The 14868-nt window shown below is 41.0% G+C and overlaps 1 protein-coding gene across 8 annotated transcripts in view; it reads right to left on the bottom strand.

Annotated features, from left to right (window-relative positions):
• The window catches only part of USP28 (ubiquitin specific peptidase 28), a 79499-nt gene that overhangs the window by 19967 nt on the left and 44664 nt on the right, over window positions 1-14868 (bottom strand). For 5 of the 8 annotated variants that reach the window (XM_029574057.1, XM_029574059.1, XM_029574058.1 and 2 more), the window contains 2 exons: window positions 14594-14779; window positions 12555-12650 (listed from right to left, as the gene is read on the bottom strand). The exons of 2 other annotated variants lie outside the window; for them this stretch is intronic. In XM_029574057.1, the coding sequence (XP_029429917.1) occupies window positions 12555-12650; window positions 14594-14779 (282 nt within the window). The remainder of the gene's footprint in view (window positions 1-12554; window positions 12651-14593; window positions 14780-14868) is intronic. One more of the 8 variants, XM_029574060.1, reaches the window with a different exon arrangement.

The following is a 14868-nucleotide window of genomic DNA, read 5'->3' as shown; positions in this document are numbered from 1 at the left end:
GGAGGAGGGATGGATTATGTGGCGGTCTGTTCTGCTGTCCATGGAGAACACTTGTTACAGGTAAGCAACTTCACTTTCTCCATGGACAAACAAAACAGTCATAGAATAGATGAAACTCCCTAGCTAAGGGATGCATGCTTTCGATTTATTTTATTTTTTGGCAATCCGTTGCTGTGTGTCAAGATGGCCATTTATTTCAGCATAGTACTGCGCATACACTGTCTAAATGTTCAACTATCTGCTCAAGACTCTTGGTCTAAACAATAGTGTTGAGTAAAAGTATGAATTGATGTCCATGTTGCTGCCTTGCAAATGTACTGCACAAAAGAGGAGCTCAAATAAACGAGGAGCTCAAATAAACTGTTATAGTGGTTGCTCTCAATTTTTAGGCCTTTATGTATTAAATGTGAGAATTACTTCTTAAATAACAATGAGATACACAGTGCGAAATCTAAAGTTTGTTTGGATACTGGTTTCTTTTTTTTTTTTTTTGCTATAATCAAAAGATATGAATAGCTATGTGGATTTTCCATGTGGTTTAGTTCTCTCAAGGACCAAGAGTGCTCTTCTACACCTAAACTGTACAAGCACTGTCGCTCTAAAGTTGGATGTGGTTTTGGAAAAAAACATTGACAATATTATAGACTGATTTAGATGAAACAAACACCACTTTTGGTAAGACCTTCAGATGGGTTCTTAGCAACACTCGATTGTTAAATATCTGAGCATATAGAAGATACATTACTAGCAACTATAGCTCACTTACTCTGTGGGCGGAAGTTATGGCTCAGGAAGAGTGTTTTCAGTGTGACATACTTGAAATCTGCTGTTTCCACAGGTTCACAAAGTGGCTTTAATAGCTGATTAATTACTATATTTAGGTCCCATTGTGATGGCATTTTTATTGGAGATTTTCAATTATAAAAGGCTTCTAATCTAGAGGTTGTTGGGTGATGTCAAATTGGTTTGCTTGTTTTCATGTTGATAAGCTGCAATGTTGTTCAAATGTATTCTTATGGACCTAGATTAAAAACCAGAGTTTATAAGAGGCATTAGGTAAGCCAGTAGCATGGGTATGGAACATATGAAGGGAGTCAGTCTTTCGATTTTGGCACCATTTGCTAAACCTTTTCCATTTGTAGCAATATGATTTTCTATTGGCTGATCTCCTTGCAGTCATTTATTGCTTGGGGCAAGTTAAGTGTTTGAATTAATTTTCTTTCGACATCCAAGCAGTTAGAGCCAGTGACCAGAGGTCTGGATGAAGAACACACACTCTGAATTGTGTCAGCAGGTTTGGTATTAATGGTAATTTGACAGGTGGCACTATTGAGAATCTATGTAGCCAAGGAGACTGCCATGATATTCATTCTGTTTTCTACTCCTAACTTTCAAATATTCATTGCTTCTAGGCAAAGTTGGTTAAGCGCCTGTGTCTCCTTGTTTGTTGATATAGAACACTACCACATGATTATCTGTTCGTGTCTGTGTGGTTTTGTTCTATAGGAGTTATTCCAAAACTCATAGGCCATCATAGATTGCTCTCAACTCTAGAATACTGATGTGGAAAGGTTTTCTTATGTTGTTCATACAACTTGTGTGCACATGGCATCGACATGTACTCCTCATTCTTGTTTCAAAGCATATATTAATATTTGCAGAATCTTTAAAGGGTGCAAGTTCTGTCCTTGTATCAGATTTTCCCTTTTTATCCACCATCTGAGTCTAATAATTCTTTCATTATCAGTATTCTTTGTTTGAGTGGCTGGACATGTTAGTTTCAGTGGTTCTTTAGATGCCACTGCATTTGTCTCATTTTCAGCCTTGAAGCCATGTGCCCTAAAGACTTTCATGTGTTTTCAAGCTGTAATCCATGTGCTTTTGAATAAAAATTGTGTTAAGGTCTGTATATTTTGGTTAAAGGGCAACCAAAATATACAGACCTTAACACAATTTTTATTCGGTAAGTAGGCCTACCCCTTTGATTATAGTTTTAGCTTTACTCCTAAAAATTCTAGCTTCTGATTTGGAACTAAGTTGGATTTCCTAAACATTTACTAGAAATCTGAGGTTCTGCATAGAAACATAGAAATGATGGCTGAAAAGGACCAAATGATCCACCCAGGCTGGCCAGCATGCTTATGCCAATATCTGCTGCATTGTGCAGGTTACCCCCATGCTTATCAGTTTCTCAAATTGTAAAAGTCAGGGTCCTCGGATGCTGTTTGAATACAATTTCCCTTAACCCTTGCCATGGAAGCAGAAAGCAATGTTGGAGTTGCATCACAAGTATCAGGCTTAGTGATTAAGGGTAGTAAAAGCCGCATAAGCAAGTTACCCCCATGTTTATTTGTTCCCCAAACCGTAAACGTTTGGGCCCTGCTTGGCTGCTGACTGAATCCAATTCCCCTTTCCCCACTGCCGTTGAAGCAGAGAGCAATGATGGAGTTGCATCAACAACATCAAGGCTTATTTATTAAGGGTGGTAACTGCCACATCAGCAAGTTACCTCCAGTTACCCCCATGCACTCTTTTCTTTATTTCCATCCTTTAGGGATCCACAGTGTTTATCCCACGCCCCTTTGAATTCCAACACTGTTTTCGTCTTTACCACCTCCTCTGGAAGGGCATTCCAGGCCTTCACCACCCTCTGCGTGAAGAAATATTTCCTGACATTGGTTTGGCATCGTCCTCCCTGGAGTTTCATTTCATGACCCATAGTTCTATTGATTTCTTTCCAATAGAAAAGGTTTGACGACTGTGCATCATTAAAACTTTTCAGGTATCTGAAGGTCTGTATCACATCTCCCCTGCACCTCCTCTCTTCCAGGGTATACATATTCAGATCCTTCATCCTTTCCTCATAAGTCTTCCAATGCTGACCCCTCACCATTTTAGATGCTCTTCTTTGGACTGCCTCTATCCTGTCTTTATCCTTTTTGAGATACGGGCACCAGTACTGAACACAGTACTCCAGGTGAGGCCTTATCAAGGACCTGTACAAGGGCACTGTCATCCCTTTTTTTTCTTACTGGTTATTCTTCTCTCTATGCAGCCCAGCATTCTTCTGGCTTTAGCTATTGCCTTGTAACATTGCTTCGCCGCCTTCACATCATCAGACACTATCACAACAAGGTCCCTCTCCCAGTCCGTGTGCATTAGTCTTTCACCGCCCATCACATACAGCTCTTTTAGATTACTGCACCCCAGATGCATGACTGCATTTTTTGGCATTGAATCCCAGCTGCCAAGTTTTCGACTACTCTTCAAGCTTTCTTAAATCACTTTTCATTCTCTCTAGCCAGTCTGGGTATGGAAAAACTGGAAGATTTTGTTTCCTTACTACTGCTAGACCTCTGGTAAAGACTCTTAGAGCTGCTGCTAGACCAAAGGACAACACTCCGTATTGGAAATGCAGATCTTGCAAAGTGATCTTTAATTTTCTGTGCTTTTTGTTAATTTTGATATGAGCAAAAGCATCTTTGAGGTCTACTGAGATCAACCAGTGTTGCTGTTGAAGTAGTGGGAGAACTGTAATTAATGACTTCATCCAAAACTTCTCTTTCTTTAGAAAGGTGTTTAAATCTTTGAGATCTAAGATTGGTCTTAGAACCCTGGTTTACTTCAAGATATTTTCTAATCCTGAATAAAATCCTTTCCTTTTTTATCTCTTGGGACTGGTTGCATTGCTTTGGATTTCAAGCGGGATTTTAGCTCTTGGATTAGCTTTGGACATAGAACAGATTGATTTTGGTGATAAGCAGGTTTTTGAGGTAGTAACTGTTTGAACTTTAGATGTTATTGTTGCTTCAAAACCAAATTTGTCAGTAGTGATTAGATGCCAATTTTTCTTGAAGTATTTGAGCCTTTCCCCTAGTTGTATTTCTGGAAATGGGTTTTGATTAGGACTTGGTTGTGGTCCAAAAACCAGATGATAGCCTCTGCCAAGGCACTTGAGCCTGTCTTTGTTATTGTCTGACACAAGCTCTGTCTGCATTAAGGTTGTTGCACCTGCTGCTGCAGCTGTTGAAGCAGTATAAGGTGTTGTCTAGTATGGATAAGGTGAATATTTTCTCCTTTATAAGAAATAAAAGTCTTATATAATCCCAATACCTCCTGTTGGAGGAAGTATCTACACTTAGGTTGCAGACAGTGATTGGATAGCAGTATTTAGATTTATTTATTTATTTATTTATGACAGATTCTACTCTCTCTGAACAAGCTGTAACCATCACACAGGGTGTCTGGTAACTTGTTGCGGATTTCTTCCTTAAATGCTGAAACATGGAGCCATGCTAGTCATCTTGTAACTATGGCTGCTGCTGATAACTTAGATGAAGAATCAAAAGAATCATAAATGGATAATGTGATGGGCTTATCATGGCATCATTAAATTGAGTTTTTTGCCTTTTTCAGTGTTGATTTGACTATGACTGAGTCATTAGATAGCTGGATCTTAATATGTACTTTATGTCCAAATTATAGCTACACAATGCAAGATTCCACATTGGACATCACCACCCAGGAAAAGAATCTCGGTGTCATTATGGATAATACACTGAAATCCTCAGCTCAGTGTGCAGTGGCAGCCAAGAAAGCAAACAGAATGCTAGGAATTAATAGGAAAAGAATGAAGAACAAACAAAGAATATCATAATGCCTCTGAATCACTCCATGCTGCAACTGCATCTTGAGTGTTGTATGTAATTGTGATAACCATATCTCAAAAGAGATTACAGCAGAATTAGAAAAGGTACAGAGAAGGGCAAGCAAATGATAAAGGGGATGGAAAGATTCCCCTATGAGAAAAGGCTAAGGGAGGTTAGGGCTCTTCAGCTTGGAAAGAGATGACTGAGGGGAGATATGACAGCAGTCTATACAATGTGGAGTGGAACAGGTAAATGCAAATCAGTTTACACTTTCAAAATATACAATGGCTAGGGGACATGCAATGAAGTTACTAGGTAATACATTTAAGATAAATAGAATTTTTTATTTTTTTTTTTTACTTAACACACAATTAAACTCTAGAATTCATTGCCAGAGAATGTAGTAAAAGTATAGCTGGGTTTAAAAAAAGGTTTGGACAAGTTCCTGGAAGAAGTCAGTAAACCATTATTAAGGTGGACTTACGGAAATCCATTGCTTATCCTTGGGAAAAACGTAGAATCTGTTAACCTTTTGAGATCCTGCCAGATACTTGAGTCCTGGCTTGGTCACTGGTGGAAATAAGATACTGGGCTCAATAGACCTTTGGTCTGACCCAGTATGGCAAATCTTAAGTTCTTCTGACTGAAGAAGTGGCGACACTAGAGTGGGAACTCCCAAACATACCCAGAAGAAACACACAAAAAAAAACAACCACCCAACTTTCTGGGCTAGGAGAGAAGAGGACTGACTTAGCAATGTCAGATGATGTCACCTCATCTGAATGGCTGTTTCATTTTGCTTGTCCATGGAGAAAGAACACAGCTTACACTTCCACAGCCTTGCTGGCTGTGCAGTACCAGCTAAAACATATGCTGACCAGTTATGTGAGGCAACATGATATGGAAATTGGTGAGAACATATTCCTTCACACTACCAGGAAAACATCTTACAAAGAACCAACAACGTGGTTTTACAATAGACTGCGGGATAAACAGGGGAATAAAATTCCAGGATTCTGAGCATTTTGACTTTACTTGAACATGATACATGGGTACCCAACCCTTCTATAAAGCCCTGGCTTTTAACTCCAAATTTGGCAACCCTGTCTCCTGGAGTCCAGCCGGAGCTTGGCTCCAAGTCGGCCATGTCTCTCCCAAATCTCTCGTTTGGTAACAATAATAAAGAAAATATTTTTCTTCCCCACCCTCTTACCTGTATAACAATTGTATAATGTTCTTTTCCTGTATATGAATATCTGCCCACAGCATTCCTTCACAAGCACCAGAAATTGGCTGCCTCGGGCTGATACTTATGGTCCCTAGGCTATATATATATTTTTTTTTTAATTTTATTTTAAGAATATGGGGTGCTTTTTTCCTATTTTATCCAATAGAAAAGCTAGTTTAAAACCTCTGCCAAGAAATATTTTACTGGTGACTTCATAAATGGGTTAAGCATCGTTTCCTAGTTGTAATGGAGACTCTATCCCTGGACGAAGGCAAAAAAAAAGTTAGTTAATTTTATAAAAGCTACACATCACAAGTAATTTGTACGTGCTACTTTGGCAGCAAAAACAGAAATTCAATGAGCTCAAAAATAAAATTAGCATATTTTTGCATGCTGAACATTATATTATTGGAGCCTGCCACTGGTATAAACAGTGTTTTAACAGCTCAGTACTGGATTATAACTCTTCATAGTAACAGTGTCTGTTTGGAGCCCACAGCTGTGCTGACTCAGCGATAGCTGGCTCTCTTCCTTGTCAGTATGGATTTGGCTGTAAAAGGTGTTACAACAGATACACATCCAGTTTGCCCAAAAGTTTTCACCAAGAAATTAACAAGCCTTCTAAAGTGGATGTGCTGCACGCCTTCCTTTCAGCCAAGACAGGGATGGAGCAAAATACAAGGGCAGGCTGACTGTTTTATCTTAACTCTGGGTCTCTTAACTATTGTAACTTCGCCAATTTCTGTGCTATTTTTGCTGTATTTGCTAGCAACTCCTAGCTTGTGATAATGTTTAAATGCTGCATGCATTTAAACACAGAAGCAAGTGCAGACTGATGGCAAGAACTTTCTGATTAATTTACTCATCTTGTAAAAAGCTTTATGGGAGACAAAGGAATGAAGAAGTATTAGGAGTATTCTTCCCTATCAATACTGCACAGCAGTTAAATCCCTCTTCCTAAAGATTTTCTTCTACACTGAGTGATGAAACTTTCTGAGTTTCCAAATGGGCTTGATTATTCAAAGATAAACCATTTCTGAATTTTTAACTATGGGGTCAATATTCAAAGGGTTTGTCCAACTAAGATTGGAAGTCAGTCAAACAAACCTTGCTCTTTGAATTTTTCCCCCTGCTGATAGCTAAATTTTGTATAGGCGAATCATAGTCTACAAAATGTAGCCAGCCAAAAAGAAGTGAATCTGGGGCATTCCCAGGGTGTAATTTAATTTTGGTCAGTGCTGACTTTCAGCGCTGACCAGCCAATGTTACCCAAGTAACTGGTAGGCCAAACAGCAGGCCTAAAGTTAACTGGACAACTTTGCCAATAACTTTACACCAGATATTCGACCCATCTATCTTTGGACTGAATATCTAAGCAAAGTTAACCAAAACTGACCAGTTAATTGTCCGCAAAAGGCTGACTGAATATAGGCCAACCTTGACCCCACTACTGAAAGGGTCTGAAACAAGAACATGCTTGATTAAACTATGTACCCAAAAGAGCAAGATACAGGCCAACCTGGAAGGATTCTAGGCTGGTCTGGTAGGACAAGAAAAAAAGATTAGCAGTTAACTTAATTTTACATTCCCCATCATCCCACCAGACTAGTCCAGACACATGGGGTGCATCTAAATCACCCTTAACCTGGGAGGCAGCCTGAAATACCTGCTCTTAGAAAGCTCACTCCTAGTCAACACATCCAAAAAATATTTGGAATGTGAGTGCAACAAGAACCAAGTAGCTGCCTTACATATTCCCTGCGATGAAACAAATCTGTACTCCGCCCAAAACGTTGCTTACATTCTAAGCTCTTTAGGATCCTCCAAGTCCTTTGTCAATATATAGGACAGCAACAGCCTCCTTAATCCATCTAGCAATTACAACCTTAGAGGCTTCCTCCTCTTTCTTGTGACCGCTGAAAATCACAAAGATGAATGACCTGTGAAATGCATTAGTCACCTTAAGATACCTTAAAGGAATCCTTTGCACATCTAAAATGCAAAGAAAACTGAAAGAAGACAGCTCTGACTGCTCTAAACGCAAAAGCCTTAGGCAAGAAAGAACACACAGTTCGAAAGGAAATGCCTTCTGAAGAAAACCTCAGAAAACAGGACAAAGCCTGCAATTCCAAGATACATTGTGCAGAAGAAAATGACACAAGAAGATTGCCTTTAAAGTAAGAGCTTATATAGCAGCCTCTCTGATGGGCCCAAAAGGAGCTCCACACAAAGCCCTCAAACCAAGTTGAGGTTCCAAGAAAGACCAAGCTTCTGACTAGAATTTAGAGGAGTTTAAACCCCTTTCATCAACTTTACCACATCCAGATGTGGATCTTTCCTCTAAAACAAGACAGTACAACCACTTGTAACTTCAGCAAATTCAGAGCCAGGCCCCTCTGTAACCTCTCTGAACTAGGCTAATTAGGTCAATGCTCTCCCTAGTTTACAGTAGGGTAGAGACTACCTCATTGGATTACCCTCGTTCCTCAGCCTTCACTTATCAAAAGCCAAGCCACGAGACAGAAGTGAACATTTTGACTGAAGACCATTGTGCATTGATGCAGACCCTGCTTCCATCCTAACCTCAACAATATCTGTACACTGAGTCTTATCAAGTCTGCAAACCAAGGATGCCTAGGTCATTCCTGAGCTACAAGGATCACAAGCCTTTTACTGAATAATGACCAAAGCAGGAAAGCAAAAAGCAGAACCCCTTACAGCCATACCTGCGCTTGAGTTCACAGATGTATCCTTCCGCGATTGAAAAAACAAAACAAAACGAAGGCTCTTGACAGTTACACCAGATGTCATCATAATCAACTGTGGCTCTCCCATCTGTCCAGAAACATGGAACGTCCCATGTTGGAGAGCTCCTATTCTCCTGGATTGGGAGTATGCCTACTCAAAAATTCTCTTGTATCTTCTTCACTCCTGCAAATGTGCATTGCCGATTATCGCTTAAAATGAACCGCAACTCATTTGAACAAGCAGCTTGCTTCCTACAAAACTACAGCATGCCTGGGCCCATTCTGCTGAATTATGTGAGCAACTATTATCACATTGATCACACATACACACACACACACACCTCTCTTCCCTGGACTAGAAAGAGAGAAACTTTAGCAAAGCTACCTCGACTGCTCTCACTTCCAACCGAATTATGAACCATATTGTCTCCGCAGCACTCAAGCATCCTTGAGCCATCTGCTGCTGGCAATGATCACCCCAGCCACAGAGACTCATTTATCTGCAGTCTCCACTGTCCTCTCTAGAGTTTCCAATTCCATTCTTTTGGACAAGAACTGATCTGATAGCCACCAAATCAGACTGTGCCTGATCTCCACTTAAAGCAGCAGACTGACCTCGTGATGCTGAGACCAAGTATTTTAATCTGAAAGAAGAGCTATCTGCAAAGGCTATAGGTATACATCTGCCCATGGATCCAACCAGCATCAATGCCACCAATCCTAATACCTTGAAGATAACCCCAGGCCTCTGCATTTTCCATTAACTACAATCTGATTTTGAAGCTCTACCATCCTTTCCGTCGCAAGGGACATCTTTCCAACAGCTGAATCACTCTGTCAGTCGCCTGAGAGCATTCCTCTTCTGATTATACCCGAATCAACCAAAGAGAGATAAGGATGAACTAAGACCCTTCTGTGTGGACTGCCACTATAATGATCACCATGGCAATATACTTGGTGCCAACAACAGACCAAAAAGAAAAGCCTGAAACTGGCAATGACCGGTCAGAAAAGTAGACCTGAGGAATCTCTGATAGTCTCTTCTAAAGTAAATGTGCAGATACTTCACCATTAGGTCCAGGGATGTTAAGAACTCTCTCCTTCCAATGCAGAATCTCCATCCAGGAATAAGACAACCTTCAAGGATGCATACATCTTCTGCAAGACTAGAAAGGACCTGAAAAAAATACTTTTTGGGGAAGTTCAAAATAAATCAAATACCATCTCTGGCCCCATTCTCCCTTTGGCAATGGAACTACTGCTAACCATTCAAAAGGGCAATCCAGAGTCACCTTTACCACTGCTTTCTTGGGGATAGCATGAATGCATTTCCCCAACAGATGAGCAAATTCTACTGCAGATATATCATGCTATTTAGAAAGCCCACTAGACTGACAATGTGGGTCCACTCTCCGTGAAACTGAGACAAGAGTGAACCTTTATGAAGAACTTTCACCACTTCCCATATCATCGCCAACACTGTCTCTAGCACCTTTTTGACTTGTATGAAAGGACTGAGCTTTGCTTGCATAACTGCCACTTTGGACAAGACAGTGATGAAGATGAAGTTTTTCCTGGCTGAAAGTACCTCACTTCTTTACATTTTGAACTACGAGAGCCCCTTTAGGAGCCTCCTTGGATCTGACATCAGGCAATTTATGGGACTTTGACCCCAGGACTGGATAGCAACCAAAGCAAATGTCTAGTCGAAATCAAACCATATCTCTGGTTGAGGTCCAAATACGACCATAGATAGCATCTATTATAAAGGCAAGACTGGCTTACAGCTTCTCCACCTCCTTATCAGACTGACTGTCCTCACCAGAACCTACTGGAAACTGATGAGCCCATTGCCAGCACATTTGGAGCATATACATCCCATAGACCTTTTTGAAGCGCCAAGTTATCTATTTATTTTATTTATTTAAAAGCACTTATTACCCATCCTTCTTACATTCAGAGTGGAGTACAATATGAGAAATATATAGACAGTAGAGAGGGATGCAGATAATGCAAAATCTTAGGGAGGGAGAAAAAGGACATGCATCTAGGAGTGAGATCAGTTGTGCCAGAGGGTCATAGGAGACAACTCATACTCCTGCTTAAGACAAGACTATATTATCCTGTCTTGTACTTATAGGCAGCACAACCTTCTACTAGAATCCTCGACTTCTGGGAGACTGTGGACAGCAGCACATCTACCTTGGGAACTTAATACCTCCAAAGCCTTGTCAGGAAGCAAGTATAGCTTACAGCTGTTCGCAACCTCAGCCTAGCCTCCAGAGGATCCTCACTGCTGAAAACAAGATCTTTTCTGTCCAATGAAAAGGGCATGCCTTAGCTGGGCCCCTTTCAGAACTGGAACATATCCTGTAGTCCCATGTGCGCTGGCCCTTAATGCCTTAATTCTGTCAGAGCTTGTGCAACTGGCAGGTCTTCTCCCTTGAACAAATGACACGGGGATTCTCTCCTACGGCCACTAGAAGTTCCCTTTCTATGTGGCTCTCTTCCAGCTCGCTGACCTGCTCTTCTCCCATTAAATGTCTTCTGGGACTCCTCTGCTGAGGAAACTAATGCACATCCCCCTCAGGACCTGGATCCCACCAATTTTAAAAGGAGTTGATGGAAAGGCCCCTAAGGAGACCCCTGATGGCCTGTACTTACCACCACCAGCGCACTGCTTCATCCAGATGGCATGGTGCATCTAGACTATAACTCAGGGAAAAACACCTTGGAGGAAGAAGGAATTCAGTCAATTTTTGCCCAAGAGCCTTCTTTGCCACAGAACCAAAGCACTCAACAAATCCTTCCATGACATCTCTAACCCTGCACTCCAAAACGGCTACCACTCCTGTTTTGTCTGGTTCTCCCTCAGCTCCTCTAACATCTGAAGCGGCTTTGTTTTAATTCCAGAGGACCACCTGTTACTCACCCCCTCTGAGGGTTCCTCTGAACAACAGTCTTTTCTTCCCCCACAGCTGGCCCAGCAAGGGCCAAAAATAGGATGCTGCCTTACTGGTCTGTGTAGGCTGGACATTTCTTCTCGCACTCCATGGTGGTCATCTCATCGGCATTACACATCTGCAAAAATGAAACGCTGACCCACCAAGCTACTTTCTCACTTGCGAGTCTTTCTCAAAGCCTCTGCCACTAGTTTCTGCACTGCGGTAAAGAGAGGCCCCAAACTGCCTCCCCCCCCCCCCGGCTGAGGCTTCCTGCCATATTCTTGCCTACTGCTTTTTTTTTTTTTTTTTTTTTTTTTTTAATATCTTTACCCAGAAAAGGGTATTTCCCTGAATGCAGAAAACCTGAAGAACCTTCTTCCAGCTTTACCGTTCACCAACCAGAGGAAAGGCAGAGAGTGCAGAAGAGGAGGAGAAAGGGGACCAGCATCACTGGTCCTCCCCCTCATAACTAGGATGAAGCTAGAGTCACCAACCCCCCCTTTTCCTCCTTTTTCAACCATGGAGGAGGTCCAGTTCAGCTAAATCTGCTTGGAGTCCACCATTCTTTATACTTAAGGGCTGGCACCTCTACCATCTGCTGGAGATACAGAAATAATGACAGACTGCAGGTGGCACGGTTCTTTATGTGGACTGAGTCCCCGTAAGATCTCTCTCTATCAGCTGTTAGGGGAGAAACTCCCATGTGTCTGGACTGGTCTGGTGCAACAACGAGGAAACAGTCATTTTTAGATAAAATAGTGCAAGTCAAAAGCAGCATACAAATGAAACACAAATGTTAGCCAGACATAAAAATGCAACAGAGGGAAAGGAAGGCTGGCAGAATTTAGATCATTATGCCAAAACCTAAGGCTTTTTCCTTTTGATGTATTAAAACTAATTTTAACTTTACACATAACTTAAAATATAAACTAATTCAATATATAATGTTGAACACTGAAAGCAGAAAGGCTTAAAAAAAAAATACCTTAACAAGCCCTGCTTCCGGCCCATCCCGGTCAAAGGCCTGGCGGGCCTTAACCATAGCCAGAATCACACCCTGCATGGCTGGGCTGAGCATCACCTACCACCAAACAGTAAACAAAAAATACAAAGGGCAGAAGAAAAGCCAAAGTGAGGAAAGAAAGATAAGAAGAAAAAATGTCACACTGAATTTAAGGGTAGATAGTATATGAGCCAGAATCCCTGCACTAAACCTCTCATTAAAATCATATGTACAGCTAGACCTTCTCTATAAGGCTATGGCAAGTGTGTGTGGGTTAAAGGGAGATCAGAAGCCAACCACATTCAGCCACCTCTTGCCCCAATGACAGGGGCAATACAGGGAAAGATTTAAAAAAAAAAAAAAAATTGTATCACAGCCGGTTTTGACTTTCATTGGAAGAACTACATGTGCCTGAAACCTTAAAACCAAATTAGACTGTCATAACACATATTACGTGAGTGTTTCAAGAGGAGGAAGAATGGAGGAAAAAATATTAATAACCACAAGATTTAAATGAGAATATAGACTGGGCTTCATCACTTTAAGAAAAATGTTTTTTGTGACCGGCTCACACTTTGTAATTTCCACTGCTGGGCATTTGCTAGATGCTCATTGGAAAGACCACCAAAAATCTTACTCATTGGTTGAGAGATTTTGGTAACTAGCAATTAGATGCTTCCTGAAAATGCATTCATATTTTAAAGTAGATACAGAGCATTCAAGCCATGTCAGCTAATACCATTTGTGATAATCCGCCTGGATCAATTTCATATAGTATCGACCCAAGGAATAATGTCTTTCGAAACACACCCACATTTGGTCTTTATTTAGAAGCGTGTGGTATTGGAGGTATTTTATGAAATATAAAAATAATAGGGCTAGCAGCAGCCACACATTTTTAAATACTATATGAAATAATAGATATACATAATAAAAGATGGGTGGATAAGGTGGATTTGATAATTATAATATGAGCACCCCCAAGTAGGTTAGTTGGAGGCGGCCAGGTTTAAAATTTCCAGCTCTCATCCTTAAAAATTGAACATTTAAAAATTCAATATAGAAGAAAGGTAGAGTTTGGGTTCAATTGATTGAAGAGGATTTTTTCAATGTCATTCCCATGTGGAGAATGTGTTTATGATTGGAAAAGCCAGGACAGGGAAGGGTAACGCAAACGTTTGAGTGACACAAATGGGTCACCAGGTTAAGACATCCAAAATTTACCTATTTGCATACAAAGTCTTGGAATAAGGTTAATCTGAACAAGCCTCAGTTACCTCAAAATTTAAACTGACGTTCTGGGAATCCTAAGCCACAATGTCGGTTCTTTTTATGCCCACAAGCTGCCCTTTTTCTAACAAGATAGCCTTCTAGAGAGAGTCCAGCAACAAACAACCATCTCCAAAAGTCAGCTAAACGTTTCAGCGCCAATCACCTTTACATTTCAGTGAAATCTAAGCATAGTTACTCAAAACATTTCCCAAAATGTTAAGAGAAAATCTTTCAAACACAAAAGGCATTCACTGAGGCAGTGCATGCAGTAATTATGTAGCAGGGGTTTGGGATGACTGACTCAGCCCAACCAAGCCCTCAAAACCCATCTTCATTTATTCCCAGTCTTGGGATGAGGCAGAGGAGGGTATATGTTTCCAGAACCTCTAACGAGTACCCAATTCTTGGATGGACACTAATATTTAGCTGGATGCAAAACCGCTCTGGTGCTTGCGTCTCTCGGCATCAATAAATTTGTCTCAAAACATGCAATATAAGTTCACATTTGGTCCAGATACTGTGCACCAGAAATTACAATAACTTCAGGACAGCAGCAGGAGCTATCTGAGGCAAGGAAGAAAGGAGACATCCAGTCAAGCCTCTGTTCTGTCACTAGTAGCCATAATAGTTTTCTCTATTACCTGGTCACAGTGCATGCATCAAAAGTTTCACAGAAATACAAGTAACTAGAAAACAAACAAGCAAGCAAACCACTCTGACATGACTAGCGCCTGAACTCAGGGCTGTACCTCCTCATTATATCCATCTGCATCCGATCTAACCAGAATCTTTCCCACACTGGGAATCTCCACTTCAGAGATCTGGGAACTGGCCTGCTGATCAGACTCTCTATTGCTTGCCCCCTGCTGGTGTTCAGCTTCTACTGGGAGCTCTGACTCAGGCTGCCAGGCTCTCTCTGCATTTGGTTCTGTTGGCTGCAGCAGCAAAAAAAAAAAAAAGGGAGAAAAATGAAACCAGGAGCAGGAAAGAAAAAAAGGTTTGTAGAAGGCTGCATAGAATTACA

This window comes from Rhinatrema bivittatum, chromosome 12, assembly GCF_901001135.1.
Source record: "Rhinatrema bivittatum chromosome 12, aRhiBiv1.1, whole genome shotgun sequence".
NCBI lineage: Eukaryota > Metazoa > Chordata > Amphibia > Gymnophiona > Rhinatrematidae > Rhinatrema > Rhinatrema bivittatum.
Note: the sequence above shows the minus strand (reverse complement) of the source record. Positions and strands in the feature narration are given on the sequence as shown.